The sequence below is a fragment of the Hemiscyllium ocellatum genome, chromosome 3 (assembly GCF_020745735.1).
Source record: "Hemiscyllium ocellatum isolate sHemOce1 chromosome 3, sHemOce1.pat.X.cur, whole genome shotgun sequence".
NCBI lineage: Eukaryota > Metazoa > Chordata > Chondrichthyes > Orectolobiformes > Hemiscylliidae > Hemiscyllium > Hemiscyllium ocellatum.
The window spans coordinates 39057208-39077719 of record NC_083403.1 but is presented as its reverse complement, the minus strand read 5'-3'; the positions used below and the strand labels follow the sequence as shown (position 1 = coordinate 39077719).

At 41.3% G+C, this 20512-nt stretch overlaps 1 protein-coding gene across 1 annotated transcript in view; it reads right to left on the bottom strand.

Annotated features, from left to right (window-relative positions):
- sim1a (SIM bHLH transcription factor 1a) overlaps window positions 1-20512 on the bottom strand; it is an 82335-nt gene that overhangs the window by 7927 nt on the left and 53896 nt on the right. The window contains exons 9-10 of the mRNA XM_060856633.1: window positions 14742-14907; window positions 10230-10647 (exon numbers count right to left, since the gene is read on the bottom strand). Of these exons, the coding sequence (XP_060712616.1) occupies window positions 10230-10647; window positions 14742-14907 (584 nt within the window). The remainder of the gene's footprint in view (window positions 1-10229; window positions 10648-14741; window positions 14908-20512) is intronic.

The following is a 20512-nucleotide window of genomic DNA, read 5'->3' as shown; positions in this document are numbered from 1 at the left end:
AAATCAAATCAAAGTAGGTTTCTGAAATTTCTAGCAATTCCATTCCAACACGTTATTAGTTTGAACTCCTTTACATCCCTGGCTATCCTTTCCTCTAGGACCTGAGAACCTCTAGGCTTTTAAGAAGACAAGAGTAATCTGCTTTATTGAACCATCGTAGTCCATTTGACGCAGGCACAATTACAATTCTTCAAGGAAGGGAGTCCCAGGATTTTGACCCAGTGACAAAGAAGGAACAGGGGTATAGTTCTTAGTAAGGATGGTGGGGACTTGGAGAGGAACTTGCAAATGGTGGTGTGGTCTCACAACTGCTAGCTTTGTCCTTCGAAATAGAACTTGTCATGGGTTTTGAAGAGGCATCTAAGGAGACTTAGTGAATTTCTGCAGTGCATCTTGTAAATGGTATGCACACTGCTGCCAGTGATTACTAATGCAGAAGGAAGTGAATGTTTGTGGATGTGGTGCCAATCAAGTGGCTACCTTGCCCTGGATGATGCAAATCTTCTTCAGTGTTGTTGGTACTGCACTTATCCAGGCAACTGGGGTGCACTCCATCACACTCCTGACTTGTATCTTGTCGATAGTAGAGAGGCTTTTGGAGTCTGGAAATGAATTATTCACCACATGATCCCTCGCCTCTGAGCTGCTCTTGTAGCCAATATATTTAGATGGCTAGCCCAGTTCAGTTTAGTCAATAGTAAACTCCACAATGTTGGTAGTCAGTTATTCAGCAATGGTAATGCTATTGAATGTCAAAGAACGATGGTTAAATTCTCTCTTGTTGGAGATAGTCATTACCTACCATGAATGTTACTTGCCATTGTCAGCCCAAATCTGGGTATTATCCAGGATTTAGTGAGTTTAGACATGGACTGCTTCTATGTCTGAGGAGTTATGAATGATGCTAAACATGATGCAACCATCAGCAAACATCTCCATGTCCTTATAGTGGTCCAGGACACTACATTGAGGAACCCCTGCAGGGATATCCTGGAACTGAGATGACTAACCTCCATCAACCACAACATCTTTTTTTGTGCCAGATGTAATTCCAACCAGAAAATTTTCTCCAAATTCCCACTGATTCGAATTTTGCCAGTGTGCCTTGACACCACTCTCAGTTAAATGTGGCAAGGCCTGTAATTCATCCTCAAGGCATAAGTCAGGAATATGTTGAATACTCTCCATTTGCAAATCAACTTGCAGGAAAGACACTCTCTCCATCACCAAGGCATCCTGGCTCTATTGTGTACCAGCTAAAAGATGCAGTGGAGCAACTCACCAAGATTTCTTCATAGTATTTCCCAAACTTACAACCTCTACCATCTGGAAAAACAAAGGCAGCAAGCACATGGAAATGCTATGACTGCCAACGCCCCTCCAAGTCACAGATATTTCTGACTTAAAGCTCGATCACTGTTCCGTTAAATTTGCTGGTTGACAATCCTGAAAGTCGCATCCTAACAGCACGAGACCATACTGAAGACGGTGGTGCAATAAGGTCAACATCAGTTAGGGATGGGTGAAAATGGTGCCCTTGCCAATAGTGTCAATAGACAATAGGTACAGGAGTAGGCCATTCTGCCCTTCGAGCATGCACCACCATTCATTATGATCATGGCTGATCATCCTCAATCAGTATCCTGTTCCTGCCTTATTTCCATAACCCTTGATTCCACTATCCTTGAAAGCTCTATCCAACTCTTTCTTAAATGGATCCAGAGACTGGGCCTCCACTGCCTTCTGGGCAGAGTATTCCACACACCCATCACTCTCTGGATGAAGAAGTTTCTCCTCTTCTCTGTCCTAAATGGCCTACCCCTTATTTTTACGCTGTGCCCTCTGGTTTGGGAATCACCCATCAGTGGAAACATGTTTCCTGCCTCCAGAGTATCCAATCCTTTAATAATCTTATACATCTCAATCAGATCCCCTCTCTGTCTTCTAAACTCAAGGGTATACAAGCCCAGTCGCTCCAATCTTTCAACATAAGATAGTCCCGCCATTCCAGGAATTGACCTCGTGAACCTATGCTGCACTTCCTCAATAGCCAGAATATCTTTCCTCAAATTTGGAGATCAGAACTGCACACAATATTCCAGGTGCAGTCTCACCAGGGCCCTGTACAGCTGCAGAAGAACCTCTTTGCTTCTATACTCAATCCCTCTTGTTATGAAGGCCAGCATGCTATTAGCTTTCTTCACTACCTGCTGTTCCTGCATGCTTGCTTTCATTGACTGGTGTACAAGAACACCCAGATCTCTTTGTACTATCCCTTGACCTAACTTGACTCCATTGAGGTAGTAATCTGCCTTCCTGTTCTTGCCACCAAAGTGGATAACCATACATTTATCCACATTAAACTGCATCTGCCATGCATCTGTCCACTCAGCTAACCTGTCCAGGGCACCCTGTAATCTCCTAACATCCTCCTCACATTTCACCCTGCCACCCAGCTTTGTACCATCAACAAATTTGCTAATATTACGATTAATACCATCTTCTATATCATTAATATATATTGTAAAAGGCAGCACTGATCCCTGCGGTACCCCACTGGTCACAGCCTGCCATTCCAAAAGGGAGCTGTTTATCACTACTCTTTGTTCCCTGTCAGCCAACCAATTTTCAATCTAAGTCAGTACTTTGCCCCCAATATCATGTGCCCTAATTCCCTGAGCGAATAAAAAAAATATGATGTCTTTAAGGTCATCTGATTGACAAATTAGATGAAAGATCTTGTGCATAACGGAGGACCTATCCATGAGTTACAATTTTCTACTGACGGACAGAATATTGTCTAATTTTTTTCCTTTCCATGCTCTCCTCTTATTTGCCAGGAATGAGCCTGAAAATTCATAGATATCTCAGAGAGCTTCAACAAATGTTGTGCAGCTGATGCAAATAAAAGAAATCTTTTTAGCATTTAACAAATGTAAACTGGAAATGCTTCTACAAAAAGCACAAACAGAGATACAGTGACATTTTAACCAAGTGCCAAGTAAGTACAAAAATCAAAGACTGAACATAGATTTGAGTACTTGGCTTATAATCAAACAACAGGTTAAGAATTTCTCTGGTCACTTTATACACTGACACTGCAGCATGCATTCTCATAGACTTCCTCTGTTTACTATTTAGACAAAAAAAATCACATGAAATAAAAAAAACTTTTTGTGATATTGCTACAGGTAAACAGTGGAATAGATTTTACTCCAATATCAGACATAGTCACCATTTTGATGTAAGATATCAACTCAAATAAATGATGAGAAAGATGTTAATCAGGAATTGTGCAACTCAGCTTGATGTTTACATAAACATGTCATTGCTAATGTCTTGAAAATATCCTCCAGCCACAGCAACACAGATCTGGAAGAGATCCAGCCTTATTAATAATTAAGTTGAAATGAACCAGAAAGTGTTTGTTGTGTTAGATAGCGTCAAATGAATCAATATGAGAATAATTCACATCCAGCTGGTGTGAGAATCAGCCAAATATTGTGCAAGCTTCGAGGAGCTGTGCAGATCTGGTTTTCTTAGGAGAGCTGGACCTGCTTTCTTGTCATGGTTGCAAAGGCAACACAAGAAAGATTAGCATTCTGCACTTACTTTAGAACAACCCGTAAACAAAGACCTACTCCATTTCTTTGCTATTTTAAATTTAATCACACATTAGATAGATATTACCATTGTTTATAAAGTGCTGGAAAGATAAGGGCATGAATTACTTAAGAAAAAGACTGAAATAAAATAACTTCACCAATCCTCAGGAGATCGCACCACAATTTACAATCACTTTGAAATCACTTCTGTTTGTAGGCAAATGCAGCAGCCAATTTACACACAGGACAGTCTCACCAATGCTCTGAACTAAAGAACACGAGGACAGGAGTAGGCCATTTGTCAAAACATAGAAAATAGGAGCAGAGTAGGCCAGCCAGTCTTTTAAGCCTGCTCTGCCATTCACGATGATCCTGGCTGATCATCCAATTCCTGTTCCCACATTCTCACCTTACCCTTTGATGCCTCTCGCCCTAAAAATAATAACTACCACTTTCTAGAAAACATTCAATAATGTGGTCTCAATCACTTTCCATGGCAAAGAATTGCACCGGCTCGACACTCTCTGGGTGAAAAATAATGCTCTTCATTTCAGATCTAAATCGCCTACCCAATAACTTTAGACTGTGACCTCCCTGGTTCTGGACTCTACAGTCATAGAGTCATAGAGATGGCTAGAACAGAAACAGACCCTTCAGTCCAACTCACCCATGCTGATCAGATATCCTAAATTAATCTAGTCCCATTTGCCAGCATATGCCTCCTATCCCTTTAAATCCTTCCTATTCATATACCCATTCAGATGCCTTTTGAATGTTGTAATTGGACTAGCCTCCACCACTACTTCTGGAAGCTCATTTCATATGCACACCACCCTCTACATGAAAATGTTGCCCCTTAGGTCCCTTTTAAATCTTCTCCTTCTCAATTTAATCCTATGCCATCTAGTTTTAGACTCCCCCACCCCAGGAAAAAGACATTGTCCATTTACCCTATCCATGTATCTCATGATTTTATAAACTGCTATAAATTCACTCCTCAGCCTCTGATGCTCCAAGGGAAAATGGTCCCAGCCTATTGAGCCTCTCCCGAAAACTCAAATCCTCCATACCTGGCAATATTCTTGTAAATCTTTTCTGAAACCTTTCAAGTTTCACAACATCCTTACCATTAGGAGGGACAACAGAACTGCAAGCAATATTCCAAAAGTGCCCTAACCAATGACCTGTACAGCCACAACCTGACCTCCTAACTCCTATACTCAATGCACTGCCCAATAAAGGCATTATTCTGTCTGCCTGGGACTTCACTTTCAAGGAAATATGAACCTACATTCCAAGGTCTCTTCATTCAGCAACTCTCTCCAGGAGCTTACCGTTACGTGTATAATTCCTGCCTTGATTTGTCTTTCCAAATTGCAGCACCTCAATTAAACTCCATTGGCCACACCTCAGCCCACTGGCCCATCTGACCAAGGTCCCACTGTACTCTTAGGTAGCCTTTTATGCTGTCCACTACACCTCCAACTTTGGTGTAATCCGCAAACTTACTAACCATACCTCCAATGTTCATATCCAAATCAGCGACATGGTGATTTAGTGGTTAGCACTGCTACCTTACGGCGCTGGGCACCTGGGTTCGATTCCAACCTTGTGCGACTGTTTGTATTGCACATTCTCTCTGTGTCTGCATGGGGTTGCTCTGGTTTCCTCCCAAAGTCTAAAGATATGTAGGTTAGGTGAATTAGTCATGCTAAATTGTTCAGGGATGTGTAGATCAGGTGCATTAGTCCAGGATAAACGTGGGATGGGGTTTAAATCTGGGGAGATTGGTCTTTGGAGGATTGGTGTGGACTTGTTGGGCTGAAGGGCCTGTTTCCACAGTGTAAGGTTTTAATTTTAATTCTAATCATTTATATAAATGACAAAAAGCAGTGGACCCAGCACTGTTCATTGTGACACACTGCTGATCACAAGCCTCTGGTCTGAAAAGCAACCCTCCACCACCATGCTCTGTCTTTTACCTTAGAGCCAACTCTGTATCAAAATGGCTAGTTCTCCTTCTACTCCATGAGATCTAATCTTGCTAACCACACTAGCATGAGGAAGCTTGTCGAACACCTCACTGAAGTCCAAATAGATCATGCCCACTGTTCTGAGCTCATCAATCCTCTTCATTACTTGTTCAAAAACTCAATCATGTTAGTAAGACACAATTTCCCATGCATGAAGCCATTTGACCATGCCTATTCAGTCCTTGTCTTTCCAAATACATGTAAATCCTAAACTTCAGGATTCCTTCCAACAACTTGCCCACCACTGATGTCAGGCTCACCAGTCTATACTTCACTGGATTTTCCTTACCAGCTTTCTTAAATAGTAGCAACACTTTAGTCAACCTTCAGACCTCTGGCACCTCACCGGCGACTATCAATGATACAAGTATCTCAGCAAGAGTCTGGAAAAGCACAGCAGTTCAGGCAGCATCTGAGGAGCAGTAAATCGATGTTTCGGGCAAAAGCCCTTCATCAGGAATGAAGGGCTTTTGCCTGAAACGTTGATTTTACCTGCCCGAAACGTCGATTTTACTGCTCCTCAGATGTTGCCTGAACTGCTGTGCTTTTCCAGCACCACTAATCCAGAATCTGGTTTCCAGCATCTGCAGTCATTGCTTTTACCTATCTCAGCAAGGGGCCCAGCAACCTCTTCCATAGCTTCCCATGGAGTTGTAGGGTACACCTGATTAAGGCCTGGGGATTTATCCACCTTTCTGCATTTTAGGATGTCCAGCACTTCATCCTTTGCAATTTGGACATTTTTCAAGATATGGCTATTTATTTCGCAACATTCTGTATCTCCCATTTCCTTCTCCATCGTAAATATTGATGCAAAATACACATTTAGTATCCCCCTCATCTCCTGCGGTTCAACACTTAGGTGACCTTGCTGAACTTTAAGGTGCTCGATTCTCTCCCTCATTACAGCTTTGCCCTTTATGTATTTGTCGAATACCTTTGGATCCTCCCTAAACCTATCTGCCAAAGTTATGTCATGTCCCCTTTTTTCCCTACTGATTTCCCTCTTAAGTATACGCCTACTGTCTTTAAACTCTTCTAGGGAATTGCTTGATTTTTGCTGTTTATACCTGATGTATGCTTCTTTCTTATTCTTAACTAAAACCTCAATTTCTCTAATCATCCCACATTCCCTACAGCTATCAGCCTTGCCCTTCACCTTAACAAGAACATATTTTCTCTGGACTCTCATTATCTCATTTTTGAATTAGGAACACCCATTCTGCATCTACCTTGTCTAGTCCTGTTGGAATTTTATACATTTCTTGGAGATCTCCCCTCATTCTTCTCAACTCCAGTGAATATATTCCTCATTGATATGATATTTCTTCATACATTAGTCCTGCCATTACAAGAATCAGCCTGGTAAATACTTGTTGCACTCTCTCCAAAGGCAAAACAAAACATTCTTTCTCAGATAAGGAGACCAAAACTGCACACAATACTCACCAAGACACTGTACAATTGCAGCAAGAAGTCCCTACTCCTTTCATTATGAAAGCTGTTACACCATGTGGCCCCCCAGCGCCTTTCAATAAGCTCACAGCTGCTTGTCAACCTCACCTGCACTTTTCTGCACTCTCCCCATCTCTCATAATATCCATTCATCTGTGTTTTGAACATACTCAACAGATGAGAATGTACAGTGTCTCAGAGAATTTTAAAGATTCACAATCCTTTGAATGAAGAAATTTCTCCTCATCTCCATTTTAATTAGCTGCTCCTTTATTTTGAGATTGTGACCTTTAGTTCTAGACTCTTCAGCTGGGAAAACATACTCCCCAGCACATGCCCATCAAGTTTTTTTTAGATTAGTTTAGTTACAGTGTGGAAACAGACCCTTCGGCCCAACAAGTCCACACCGACCCGCCAAACCGCAACCCACCCAGACCCCATTCTCCTACATTTAACCCTTCACCTAACACTATGGGCAATTTAGCATGGCCAATTCACCTAACCTGCACATTTTTGGACTGTGGGAGGAAACCGGAGCACCCGGAGGACTCTCTGTGTCTACCCATGTAGACACAGAGAGAATATGCAAACTTCACACAGTCAGTAGCCTGAGGCAGGAATTGAACCCAGGTCTCTGGCACTGTGAGGTAGCAGTGCTAACCACTGTACCACCGTGCAGCCCTAAAGTTCTTTATTCATTTTTATATTATGAAGTAGATCGCTTCTCATCCTTCTGAATTCTATGGCATATGGGTCAAGGTTACTCATACTCTCATCATAAGACAAACTATTAATTCTAGGAATCAGACAATTAAAGGTTCTGTGATAGATTTATCCTTCCTTCGATAAGAAGCTCAAAACTGGACATAGTATCCAAGTGTGGTCTCTTTAAAACCTAATATCATTGTAGTAAGTCTTTGATGTGCTCATGCTCCAATCCTGATGTAATAAAGATGAGCATGCCATTTGCTTTCCTAATTTCTTGCCGGGTCTACACGGTATTCTATTTATTTTGTGTACAAGAACACCCTTCTGAACCCCAACATTTTCCAGCTTCCCCCATTTAAATAAAATGCTGTTTCCTATTATTCCTGCCAAAGTGGATATGTTCACACTTGCTCATCATATGTTCAATCTGAATATTTTTCTGAACTGATCCATATCTTTGCATTCTCCTCACAGCTTATTTTCTCACCTAGATTTGTATTCTCAGCAAACTTGGATATAACTGACCGACACCTCTAAGTCACTGACAGGGATTGTGTAAAGACCATAACATTTCATTTTCCTTTACTTGAGTTGTGAAAAGGATATTGTTTTAAACCACGGAAACTGTGTAAGGAGATGTTGCAGTGTTGTAACAAGTTACTGTATCTCTTTGTGAGTCATATTTACATGGAAGGGCAGTGGAAGAAGATTGCTGGACTCATCATCATCATGAGTATGTATTCAGGGCAGGTTTTTTTAAACCAGAGAAGTCTATTGATTGATTTATCAATCAGGACCAAGGTGTGTAGGTCTGAAGTGCTCAGCATGACATCAGCTCTCTGATTGACTCTACACAGATGGACTATCTGGTGGCAGAAAGGCTCCAAACTCAAAAAAGACAACATCTTCTCTCTCCTTGCACAGAACTAACAAAGCATTGGAAGAAAGCTGGCTTTTCTCACTCACCATTTACCTATAAGCTGCTGCCTCTAGCTAGTGACTAAGAGACAGAATAATGTGTCTTGAGTAAAGAATTCAAGGGATTTGGCACAAAGAAAATCAGAGGTCAGAAGGAAAAAAGAACATATCACTGAGTGTGGTGAATAGGTACTGTATTCCCCAAAGTGAGGACTGCAGAGGCTGGAGATCAGAGTTGAGAGTCAGGTGCTGGAAAAGCACAGCAGGTCAGGCAGCATCCAAGGAGCCGGAGAATCGAGGTTTCAGGTGAGATCCTTTCATCAGGAATGACCCTCATTCATGAGGATGAGCTCAGAGAGTAATAAGGGTATGGAATGCTTTGCCTGCAACGGTAGTAGATTCGCCAAGTTTAACTGAATTTAAGTCGTCATTGGACAGGCATATGGACGTACATGGAATAGTGTAAGTGGGATGGGCTTCAGATTAGAACTTAAAAATTTGTTGCTGGAAAAGTGCAGCAGGTCAGGCAGCTTCAAAGGAACAGGAGAATCGACGTTTCGGGCATAAGCCCTTCTTCAGGAAACGTCGATTCTCCTGTTCCTTTGATGCTGCCTGACCTGCTGTGCTTTTCCAGCAACACATTTTTAAGCTCTGATCCCCAGCATCTGCAGTCCTCACTTTCTCCTGAGCTTCAGATTAGTATGGCAGGGCGGTGCAACATCGAGGGCCGAAGGGTCTGTACTGCGCTGTAATGTTCTATGTTCTACGTTCTATGTAATACAGTCTACCAACCTGGAAGTGACACAATTGTATCTATTCACAGTTTCCTGTTTAATATCTAATCCTCAATCTATGCAAATGTAACTTGGATGAAATCTAATATTGTGCAGTAACCTCAAGAATGTGACATAGTAATGTAAATTTAATTTATTTTGTTTTTGTCATGCTAGTTGAGCAATGAATGTTGGCCAAAACACCAATTCAATTGAACCAAATTTCAGCAAATTATACAATGGGAAGGTGATATTTTCCACAGGATTACTGCCCAGGTATGAAGGGTAAATTTTCATCTTGCTTTTTAAGCAAGAGGAGATTAACTCTGTTAAGCAATTATCTTTCTTTCTGATGCAGAGATACATATTGCATTAATTGGAGGGAAGCTCAGATTATTGAGTGCGGTCCTTACATACACCGGTTTTTCTCTGAATTTCCAAAAGGTAGTATATTGTGAAGGGTCCCAATTTTAACTTACTCAAAACCCATTCACTTAAGAAGTTTAAAAAATCAGTCCAATCTTCTTGACAGTATATCACTTAGAAGCAATTTAGCCTCATGTATCAGCGCTCAGATTATTTTGTTACAATAGAACAAGCTCATTGAACAAGCCTTAAGATTTCTTTTCCTTTCTTTTTTTTCCTAATAAAATGTAATTCAGTCTTTGATTGAAATGATTGCTTCCTACATTGCAAATTTTCCAATTTCTGGTGAGCCTTCCTTAAAGTGAGCTTACCATGAATACTGGGAATAGAAGCTATGTGTGGCATGCTGTTTTCATATCCCTCCCTGCTCTCTGGAGACGACTTAGTCAGAGCTAGTGTCATACGAGAGGAGTTCCACCAATTCTCTCTTCCAGATTGCGAGCCCCCAAGAAAGTATCTGCCTGCCTCGCACCTTCCAGCCTCACACGGCGATGTGTGGAAGTGGGACTGCCTTTCCTCCACCGATCTGGAGTGCTCGAGGGCAAAGCCGTAGCACAACGAATTTCTGTCGGAAAACTGTCCATAGGCACAGGAAATAATGTCGTGCTGGGAAGGCTGTGACCCTTCTGTGTGACCCAGCAGTTGTGGGGAAGCATTATCTGTCAGTGGACTTCCTCCCCATTGGCTCTCATGGTCCGATTCAGATCTTTCTTTGTGAAATCCAGAATACTAGAAGAGAGGAGAGGATGAAAGAAAGGATAAAGTTACTGAAAGGATCACAAATCTGTAACTGGGTTTCGTTTAAAATAACCTTAAGTAATAATGAGAAAGTGCCTTCAATTGTTCTTGCTTCCACTCTGCTCTATATATATCATCTTTTTGCTTCTTCCTGCATTTTCCAACATCAAAAGAGGCCGCAAAGATATTGTTTCATCCTCATGTCCAAATATCTCAAAGCTCTCATGTTGTCATAGTCAGGGAGGTGCCAGCTGCCCTTCAGCTGAAAGGGCAGGTAATGGTCTTCAGGCATGGAGACACCTTGCTGCACAGGCTGCCCAAGTAGGAAGGGACGGGGTCCCCACCATCAGGACACAGGAACACCCACTAGGTTTCACCTGACAGGCTGCCACAGAGTGCAGTCCCAAATCCAGCACTGGTTGAATGCTGCAGTGGCAGGATGAGGCTTTTAAGGACCTCCAATGACTTCAGGATGGGAAGCATGGCTTTAAACCTAAACTTCCTGGAATCATATTGGGACGAGAGGGGCAGAGGGGTGAGTTGAAAATATGATAGGCCCTCCATCACACTTCTTTCGCCATCATTACATGGGTCCCCCACAACACTGCATTCACTCTACCTTCTCGGGGAGGATACATTCCACTCATGGCACCACCTAACCTTTATATTATGATAAATGTCACTTTCCTTCTTGGCTTCTTCACCCTTGCTGGTTTTTTGCACTATTCAACTTGGTCAAGGTATCTCAATATGAAAGGACAATGTTTGCACCAGGTTGTAACTGTTGTCACTAATCAGGAGTATTAGTTAAGACATGTCAGCAGAGTTTTGGATGACCTCAAATTTAGATTAGAATGTGGGAGGCCAACCAGCAATGCATTGGACGAGTCAACTCTTGAGGTGAAGAAAGCATGAATGAAGATTTTAGCTTCAGATAAGCTGAGACAGGGGCAAAGCCAGTTGATGCCACAGGGGTGGTAAGAGGTAATCTTAGCAAAGGCGCAGATGTTGGATTGGAAGACCATCCTGTGGTCAAATGTAAAGATATGGTTACAAAAAGCATGGTTTAACCTAAAAGCACTAGGGGTGCTGATAGTCAAAATCCTCCTAGCTAATGATGAAATTTGAATTCAGTAAGAATCTAGAATTGAAAGCTAATCAAATGGTGATGACCTAACTGTTGTTCATTATTGAACAAACCCATCTAGCCCACTAATGTCCTTGCTTATCTGGTCTGAACTACAAGGGATTTCAAGTCCACAACAATGTTGGACAATCAGAGGTGGGTGATCGCTAATGCTTGCTGCCCAACCAATCCTGTGAATGAGTTTTTTTTTAAATGGTTTACACTGAATGGTTCCAATATGAAGACCTTCAGTTAGACTGAAGGAGCTGGGGCTATTCTCTGAAGAGAAGTGAAGCGAAGTGAAGAGAAGTGAAGCTGGGGAGACATTATTTATGAATGGAAAAATCAAGAAGCAAAGGACATTGACCTAAGGTGAATGGTAAAAAGAAATGACACAAGGAAAAACATTTTAATGGGTAAGCAGGTAAGGTATGGAATGCACTGCTTGAGAGGGTGGCGGACACTTTCATGCCTTTTAAAATTGGATAATTGTTTGTCTGAAGAGAAAAAAAAATGTGGTGCTACGGAAAAAAATCAGGGGAGTGGGGCGATAAATTGGTCTTGCAGAAAGCTAGCATGGACACAGCAGGGCCAAATAGCTTCCTTCTCTGCCGTAGTTATTCTACCGTTTTATAAAGTTATGATTTTGACTTAAGACTGGAATTACAATTTACCAAAGGAAATTACTACAGATATTGGGATTCCAAACTAAACAGACAGGCTGTAGATGGGAGATCTTTGACCTGAAATGTTAACTTGCTTCTTTCTCTGGCAGTTCCTGCCAGATCTACTTCACATTTACAGGAATTTCTGTTTTTAATCACAACTTTATTTGTGCTTAATCAACAAATTTGGGTCAATATCACGTTCTATGTGCGCACAGTGCTGCCACTGTGGGAAATAATGTCAGTGTCATAATTGCTTAAAGAAATCTTTAATTTTACGCTGGCACATTTTCAAAGGCATACAAAAGAGCACAGAGTCATACTGCTCAGTCACACTATCACAAAGCACTGCACACATACTCTATGGGAAATGGTAACGTGGTGGTAATGACATTGCACCAGAGGCTAGTTTAATGCTACAGTATTATCAGTTCAAATCCCACCATGGTAGCTGCAAGAACTTAATTTGAATCAGAAAATGTGAATTTAAAACTTTATTTCAGGTAACAGTGTAATTGAAGCTATCATCAATTATAAAAATCTCTATCATTTACTAATATCCTTCAGGAAAGGAAATCTGGCATCTTTATCTACTCTGGCTTACACCTGACTCCAGACCCATAACAATGTGGTTGACTCTTAATTACCCACTTCAATAGCATAGCAAGTCATTTAGATCACTAACAATTGGAGATGAGCAACAAATTATAGTCCTGCCACCCATGTTCACATATGGTGGAAGAATTAAACACAAGCTTAAATTCACTATTTCTGAATCACAATTTCACAACTTCAGAGTTCCCACAGTATACTGGCAATGCACTGTGGCTCTCACACTTCAAGGTGAAACTGCTTTTAAACTGCTAATCACAGGAAAAAAAAATGTTCAGCCCAAAGGCTCATGAATAGCTCTATTATTTTTATGAAAATTGATCTGAGTATTTCATTGCAAAATGCATAAATTTTAGTGAACTCAACGCATTTTCCAACATCAATGTTTCTGCCAAAAGAAATAAGAAAATTTCAAGTTATTCCACAAGACTATATTACACTATGGGCATGATAATGCAGCGGGTGGGGCTGCCATTCATTGGTTACTTACCTTGTAAACTAGTAAAGTTCCAAACTGAGCTATCCTTATTAAGCAAGGTCAGTTAATTTAAATACTTGGCAAGCATTCTGAGCAAGTAGCTGTGGAAGTTCTGGGAAAGCAGGGAGGTCACATAAGCACATGCTGTTTGGTATCGAGAAAGATGTGATGTTTTTATTGCCCCTCAAGAAGTACACCATTGCACTGTTTAGGTATTGGAGTTCATAAGACAAGAGAACTTGTGACCGTGGTTGGCCTTCCTTGGAATAGGGAACAAATTGTAAGACAGTAGAAGAGTTTCCTAAAAGACCTCTGTGGTGTCCTCTGCAAGCAGGCACTGGAATCATTCTTGGTGTATCATGTATCTTGTTACTAATTTACATATAAATTGGGGATGTTAAATAATGTGTAAGCTCTGTCTGAGGGGAGACACCCGGTGCACAGGAGACCTATACAGTGGGACACTTTGCACTCTGTGCACTGTCTAAACCTCTGCAGCCAATTACAGATTTTTGCACCCAGTACACTACAATGCTATAGGAATTATTGGTTCTTATATGATAATATGATGTTTTTGCAGTTTTGAGCCATAATCTGTTGCGTGAGCTCTCTCAAAGAAGAACACAGCTCTTTAGAATATTTAATGCTTTGATTTAATCAATGGCTCGGGCAGCAATCTATAGAAAAAAAGCAAAAGTCTTTTTTTTATTTGAAACCATCAGAAAAAGAGGATCACTTTGGCACCTTATTGTCTTTCTGAGGGAAGAGTGTGATAACCTCTTGGTAAGCGATCCAGCAATTTGCTGTCTTTCAATGTGTGAAAGCCTCAGATGTGTCCTTAGCAGCATGACCTTCTCTCCCTGACTCACCGTTGGGTTGGCAATGTACTTGCTGGGTAGGCACATCCTTGTATGCCCATCCTCATTGATTTTTAGCCTCAATGTATTTTCTTATTAATGGCATTGAATAAAATAGCAATCTTTATCGCATTCTGGAATCAACTGCTTTGGGAATATTACTAAGCTTTAACATGGAGAATTAAAACTTAACAATTCTATCTCTATTGCTTTACACTCAAAATTAGGTGTTAGGCAAACATGGGTCCCAGTATCCTGTCATGAAGCGTTGACAGTGTTCATGTGCCACAGCTTTTCTTAAGGTTTTTGCTAACCCACTCAACATAACAGTAATTGGAGATATTTACCTGTGGATACGGTGATGTTCTTGGCTTGGATTTTGTTCGGCTGAGACGGGACTTGCTTGTCTTCCTTGAGTCCGTGATGGTTGGGGTTGAGTTTGCATATGAAAAGGATGGTTTTGTTGCTGTTACTTGATCAAGTGACAGTTGCAATCCCTTGTATTCAGCATCCCTAGAAGTAGTCAAACCAGATTCTCTTGGATTCAATCTCATAAATAACATGGATGTACATACATTCATATAAACACCTCATCTAATATTCTGTCATATCATTCTCACATCAGGTTCAGTTGCCTCTTGGAACTCTAATCAGTTCACGGTGTTTGATCATCTCCCTGTCTCTTTTCACTAACTTCAATCTCAAAAGAATACCTTTAAGGAAAATTGAAACAAGGTTATCCCAATCAACAGCTCTGCTCCTTCAAAGACCACTTCCAGTCTTCCATATTATGAGGTCCACCCCACTTTGAATCTCTGGAGGGAAATCTCTGCATGACTGCTTCCTGCTCATGTACAACTATATGAGCAAAACTATACAGTTATATGGAGTTCACAGAATGGAAGCAGGTTATTTTGGCTAATTGATCTATAAGCCTCCTCCCACCTTAGTTCGTCAAATTATATCTGCATGATGTTCTGTTTCTTCCACCCCTAGATTTCTAACTTACTTCCTTTTAAATGCATTTACACTGTTCACCTCTGTTATCACATCAGAAAACAAATCACACACTTTGACAACTCTCTAGGTGTATGTTTATGCATCCTCTATTTTCCTGATGAAATATGCACCCATTCCAGCAAATTCCATCTGTCGCTCCACCCCAATGCTACACAAATGCAGCAAGCATTGAAATTTGAGAGGTAATTTGCTCTTCCACGGCTCCATCAGCACCCTTCAACTTCCATCCCATTGTTGACTGATTATTTACCCGATTTCTTTCTGAGAAATTTCATTTAGCTAACCTCAAATGCCAGGTCCCTGAGAAACTTAAGACAATAAAACAGAAATTGAATCAGTTAAATTATCTCACAATTCATTTCTATTATGTAGGATGCATAAGCTACACTGAAGTATTGCTGAATGGCCTATTCAGCAAAGCCCAAATCCTGCGGAAAATAGTATGACTGAAAGTACAAGATCCTGTGCAAATATAAAATATTCATCATTTATCTATATGTATCATTTATCCGTTACAAAATATCATTGACGCTGTTGCACAAAATATTAATGAACGCTTATACGACCTTTTTAGGTGAAGTGAATGATTAAATTAACCATGATACAAAGATTGACCAGTTTCTTTTGTGGTTTTCATATTTGCACAAAATTGTGCTTGCGCAGTATTTCTTGTTCAACTCGCTGTATCTTAATCATGATTTAACCAGACAAGGTTAGGAGCAATAAACAGTAGGGAAACTTTAATCCTTTCAATAGCAGACCTGTGCACTAGCGGCAGCTACAAAGTTTCGAAGCAGGTTAGCCTCGGTTTAGCTAGCCGAAGGATCAACGATCCAGAAAACCTGTCTCACCAGTAACCATGGATTGAGGGATGCCAAAGTCATTATTATCATTAATTTATGGTTTATAGCACTCAACACAATCATTACCATATCGTTCAGTGAAAAGGAATGATCGTAAATATCTTTATGAAAATCATATTCCAGCTGACCTTTCTAATATATGGAGAACAGAATAATCCACTCATCAAGCAAAGCAGGGTTAGAATTCTGTCCAGGGCTGGACTGGGGTCTGCATATATAATTCAGTTGCAATTTTATATTTAAATAGTGTATTTTTTTTTAAAACTTCCTAAAAACTCATTCACAGGATGTAGGGCATCACTGGCTCAGTCAGCATTTATTGCCCATCTCTAATTGCCCAGAGAGCAGTTAAGAGTCAACCACATTGGTCTGGAGTCACATGTAGGCCAGACAAAGTATAGTCGACAGTTTCCTTCGTCAAAGATGAGTTTTTCTTTTCCTGACAATCGACAAAGATTTCATGGTCATCATTTAGACTCTTAACACCAAATTTTTATTGAATTCAAATTTCACCATCTGCTATGGCAGGATTTGAACCCAGACATTAAATAAAAGCCAAAAGAACTGCGGATGCTGGAAATCAGAAACAAAAACAGAAATTGCTAGAAAGGCTCAGGAGGTCTGGCAGCATCTGTGGACAGAAAGGGTCACTGATTAACCACCGACATGTTAACACTGATTTGAACATAGAACATGGAACATAGAACATTTCAGTGCAGCACAGGCCCTTCAGCCCTCGATGTTGCGCCAACCTGTGGAACCAATCTGAAGACCATCTTTCCTACACTATTCCATTTTCATCCATATGTTTATCCAATGACCATTTAACTGTCCTCAAAAATGGCGAGTCTACTACTGTTGCAGGCAGTGCATCCCACGCCCCTACTACTCTCTGAGCAAAGAAACTATCTTTGAAATCTGTCCTATATCTATCACCCCTCAATTTAAAGCTATATTCCCTCGTGCTTGCCATCACCATCCCAGGGAAAAGGCTCTCACTGTCCATCCTATCTAACCCTCTGATTATCTTTTATGTCTCAATTAAGTCACCTCTCAACCTTCTTCCAAAACAGCCTTAGGTCCCTCAGCTTTTCCTCATAAGACCCTCCCTCCATGCCAGGCAACATCCTAGCAAATCTCCTCTGAACCCTTTCCAATGCTTCCACATCTTTCCTATAACACAATGACGAGAACTGTACGCAATACTCCAAGGGCGGCCACACCAGAGTTTTGTACAGCTGCAACAAAACCTCATAGCTTCAAAACTCAATCCCTCTGCCAATAAAAGCCAACACACCATATGCCTTCTTAACCACTGTATCAACCTGGGTGGCAACATTCAGGGATCTAAGTATAGGGACACTGAGATCTCACTGCTCATCTACTCTGCAAAGAATCTTACCATTAGCCCTGTACTCTTTATTCCCGTTGCTCCTCCCAAAGTGAACACCTCATACTTTTCTGCATTAAACACCATTTGCCACCTCTCAGCTCAGCTCTGCAGCTTATCTATGTCTCTCTGTAACCTGCAACATCCTTTGTCACTATCCACAACTCTACTGACCTTAGTGTCATCTGCAAATTTACAAACCCAACCTTCTACATCCTCATCCAGGTCATTTATAAAAATGACAAACAGTATTGGCCCCAAAACAGATCCTTGCGGTACACCACTAATAACTGAACTCCAGGATGAACACTTCCCATCAACCAACACCCTCTGTCTTCTTTCAGCAAGGCAATTTCTGATCCAAACTGCTCGATCACCTTCAATCCCATGCCTCCGTATTTTGTGCAATAGCTTAACATGTCAAACGCTTTATTGAAATCCATACAACAACAGCTTTACCCTCATCCACCTATTTAGTCACCTTCTTAAAGAACTCAATAAGGTGTGTGAGGCACAACCTATCCTTCACAAAATCATGTTGACTATCCCTAATCAACTTATTCCTTTCTAGATGATTATAAATCCTGTCTCTCGGAACCTTTTCCAACACTTTACCCACAACCGAAATAAGGCTCAGTGGAATATAATTACCAGGGTTGTCTCTACTCCCCTTCTCGAACAAGTGGACAATATTTGCTCTCCTCCAGTCTTCTAGCACTATTCCAGATAGTGACGACATAAAGATCAAAGCCAAAGGCTCTGCAAACTCCTCCCTGGCTTCCCAGAGAATCCTAGGATAAAGCCGAGGGGACTTATCTATTTTCACACTTGCCAGAATTGCACTCCTCCTTGTGAGCCTCAATCCCATCTAGTCTAGAACATAGAACACAGAACATTACAGCGCAGTACACACCCTTCGGTAGCCTGTAGCCTGTACTCAGTATTCTCTTCAACAACATTGTTTTTTCCCAGTGTGAATACAGCCGAAAAATATTCATTTAGCGCTTCCCCTGTCTCCTCAGACTCCACGCACAACTTCCCACTACTATCTTTGATTGGCCCTAATCTTACTCTAATCATTCTTTTATTCCTGATACATCTATAGAAAGCTTCAGGGTTGTCCTTGACCCTATCTGCCAACGACTGCTCATGTCCCATCCTTCCTCTTCTTAGCTCTCCCTTTAGGTCTTTTTTGGCTAACTTGTAACTTTCAAGTCCCCTAACTGAACCTTCACATCTCATTCTATCATAAGCCTTCTTATCATAGACTCATAGATGTGCAGCACGGAAACAGACCCTTCGGTCCAACCCCTCCAAGACGACCAGATATCCCAACTCAATCTATATCACCTGCCAGCACCCGGCCCATATCCCCTTCCTCTTGAAAAGATATTCAACTTCTTTAGTAAACCATGGCTCCCTCGCTCGACTACTTCCTTTCTGCCTGACAGGTACATACTTATCAAGCACTCACAGTAGCTGTTCCTTGAATAAGCTTCACATTTCAATTGTGCCCACTGCGTGCAGTTTCCTTCCCCATCCTATGCATCTTGCCTAATCACATCATAATTGCCTTTCCCCATCTATAACTCTTGCCCTGCAGTATATACCTATCCTTTTCCATTGCTAAAGTAAACATAACCAAATTGTGGTCACTATCACCAAAGTGCTCACCTAACTCCAAGTCTAACACCTAGCTAGGTTCATTACCTGGTACCAAATCCAATGTGGCCTCGTCCCTTGTTTGCCTGTCTACATACTGTGTCAGGAAACCCTCCTGCACGCATTGTACAAAAACTGACCCATCTAAAAATACTTGAACTATAGTGCTTCCAGTCAATATGTGGAAAGTTCAAGCCGCCATAACTACTCTGTTACTCTCACTTTTATCCAAAATTATCTTTGCTATCCTTTCCTCTGCATCTCTGGAACTTTTGGGAGGCCTATATAAAACTCCCAACAGGGTGACCTCTCCTTTCCTGTTTCTAACCTCAGCCCATATTACCTCAGTGGATGAGTCCTCAAACGTCCTTTCTGCCACCACAATACTGTCCTTGACTAATATTGTCACACCTCCTCCTCTTTTAATATTTTCTCTCTTTTTACTGAAACATCTAAATCCCAGAACCTGCAACAGCTGTTCTATCTATATCTCCAAAATGGCCACAACATCGAAGTCCCAGGTACCAATCCATGTTGCAAGTTCACCCACCTTATTCCGGATGCTCCTGGCATTGAAGTAGGCACACTTCAAATCACCTATTGTTTGCCGGTGCACTCTTGCGACCTTGAAACCTTATTTCTGACCTCACTACTCTCAGCCTCCTGGACACTGGAACTACAATTTAGGTTCCCATCCCCATGTTGAATTAGTTTAAACCCTTTTGAAGAGCATTAGCAAACATCCTCCCACAATATTGGTACCCCTCTGGTTCAGGTGTAGACCATCCTGTTTGTATAGGTCACACCTACCCTAGAATGAGTCCCAATCATCCAAGTATCCAAAACCCTCCCTCCTGCACCATCCCTGTACCATATATTGAACTCCTCTCTCTCACTATTTCTTGCCATGCTAGCACGTGGCAGGAGTAACAAACTGGAGAGAACAACTCTGTTTGTTCTTGCTCCAAGCTTCCATCCTAACTCCCTGCATTTCTACCTTAAATCCCCATCTCTTCTCCTACTTCTGTCGTTAATGTCTATGTGGACTACAACTTGGAGCTGCTCTCCCGCCCCCTCAATGATCCCAAAAACACGATCCGAGACATCATGAACTCTGGCACCTGGAAGGCAACACACCAACCTGAATCTCTCTTGTTCCCACAGAATCTCCTATCTGTCTCCT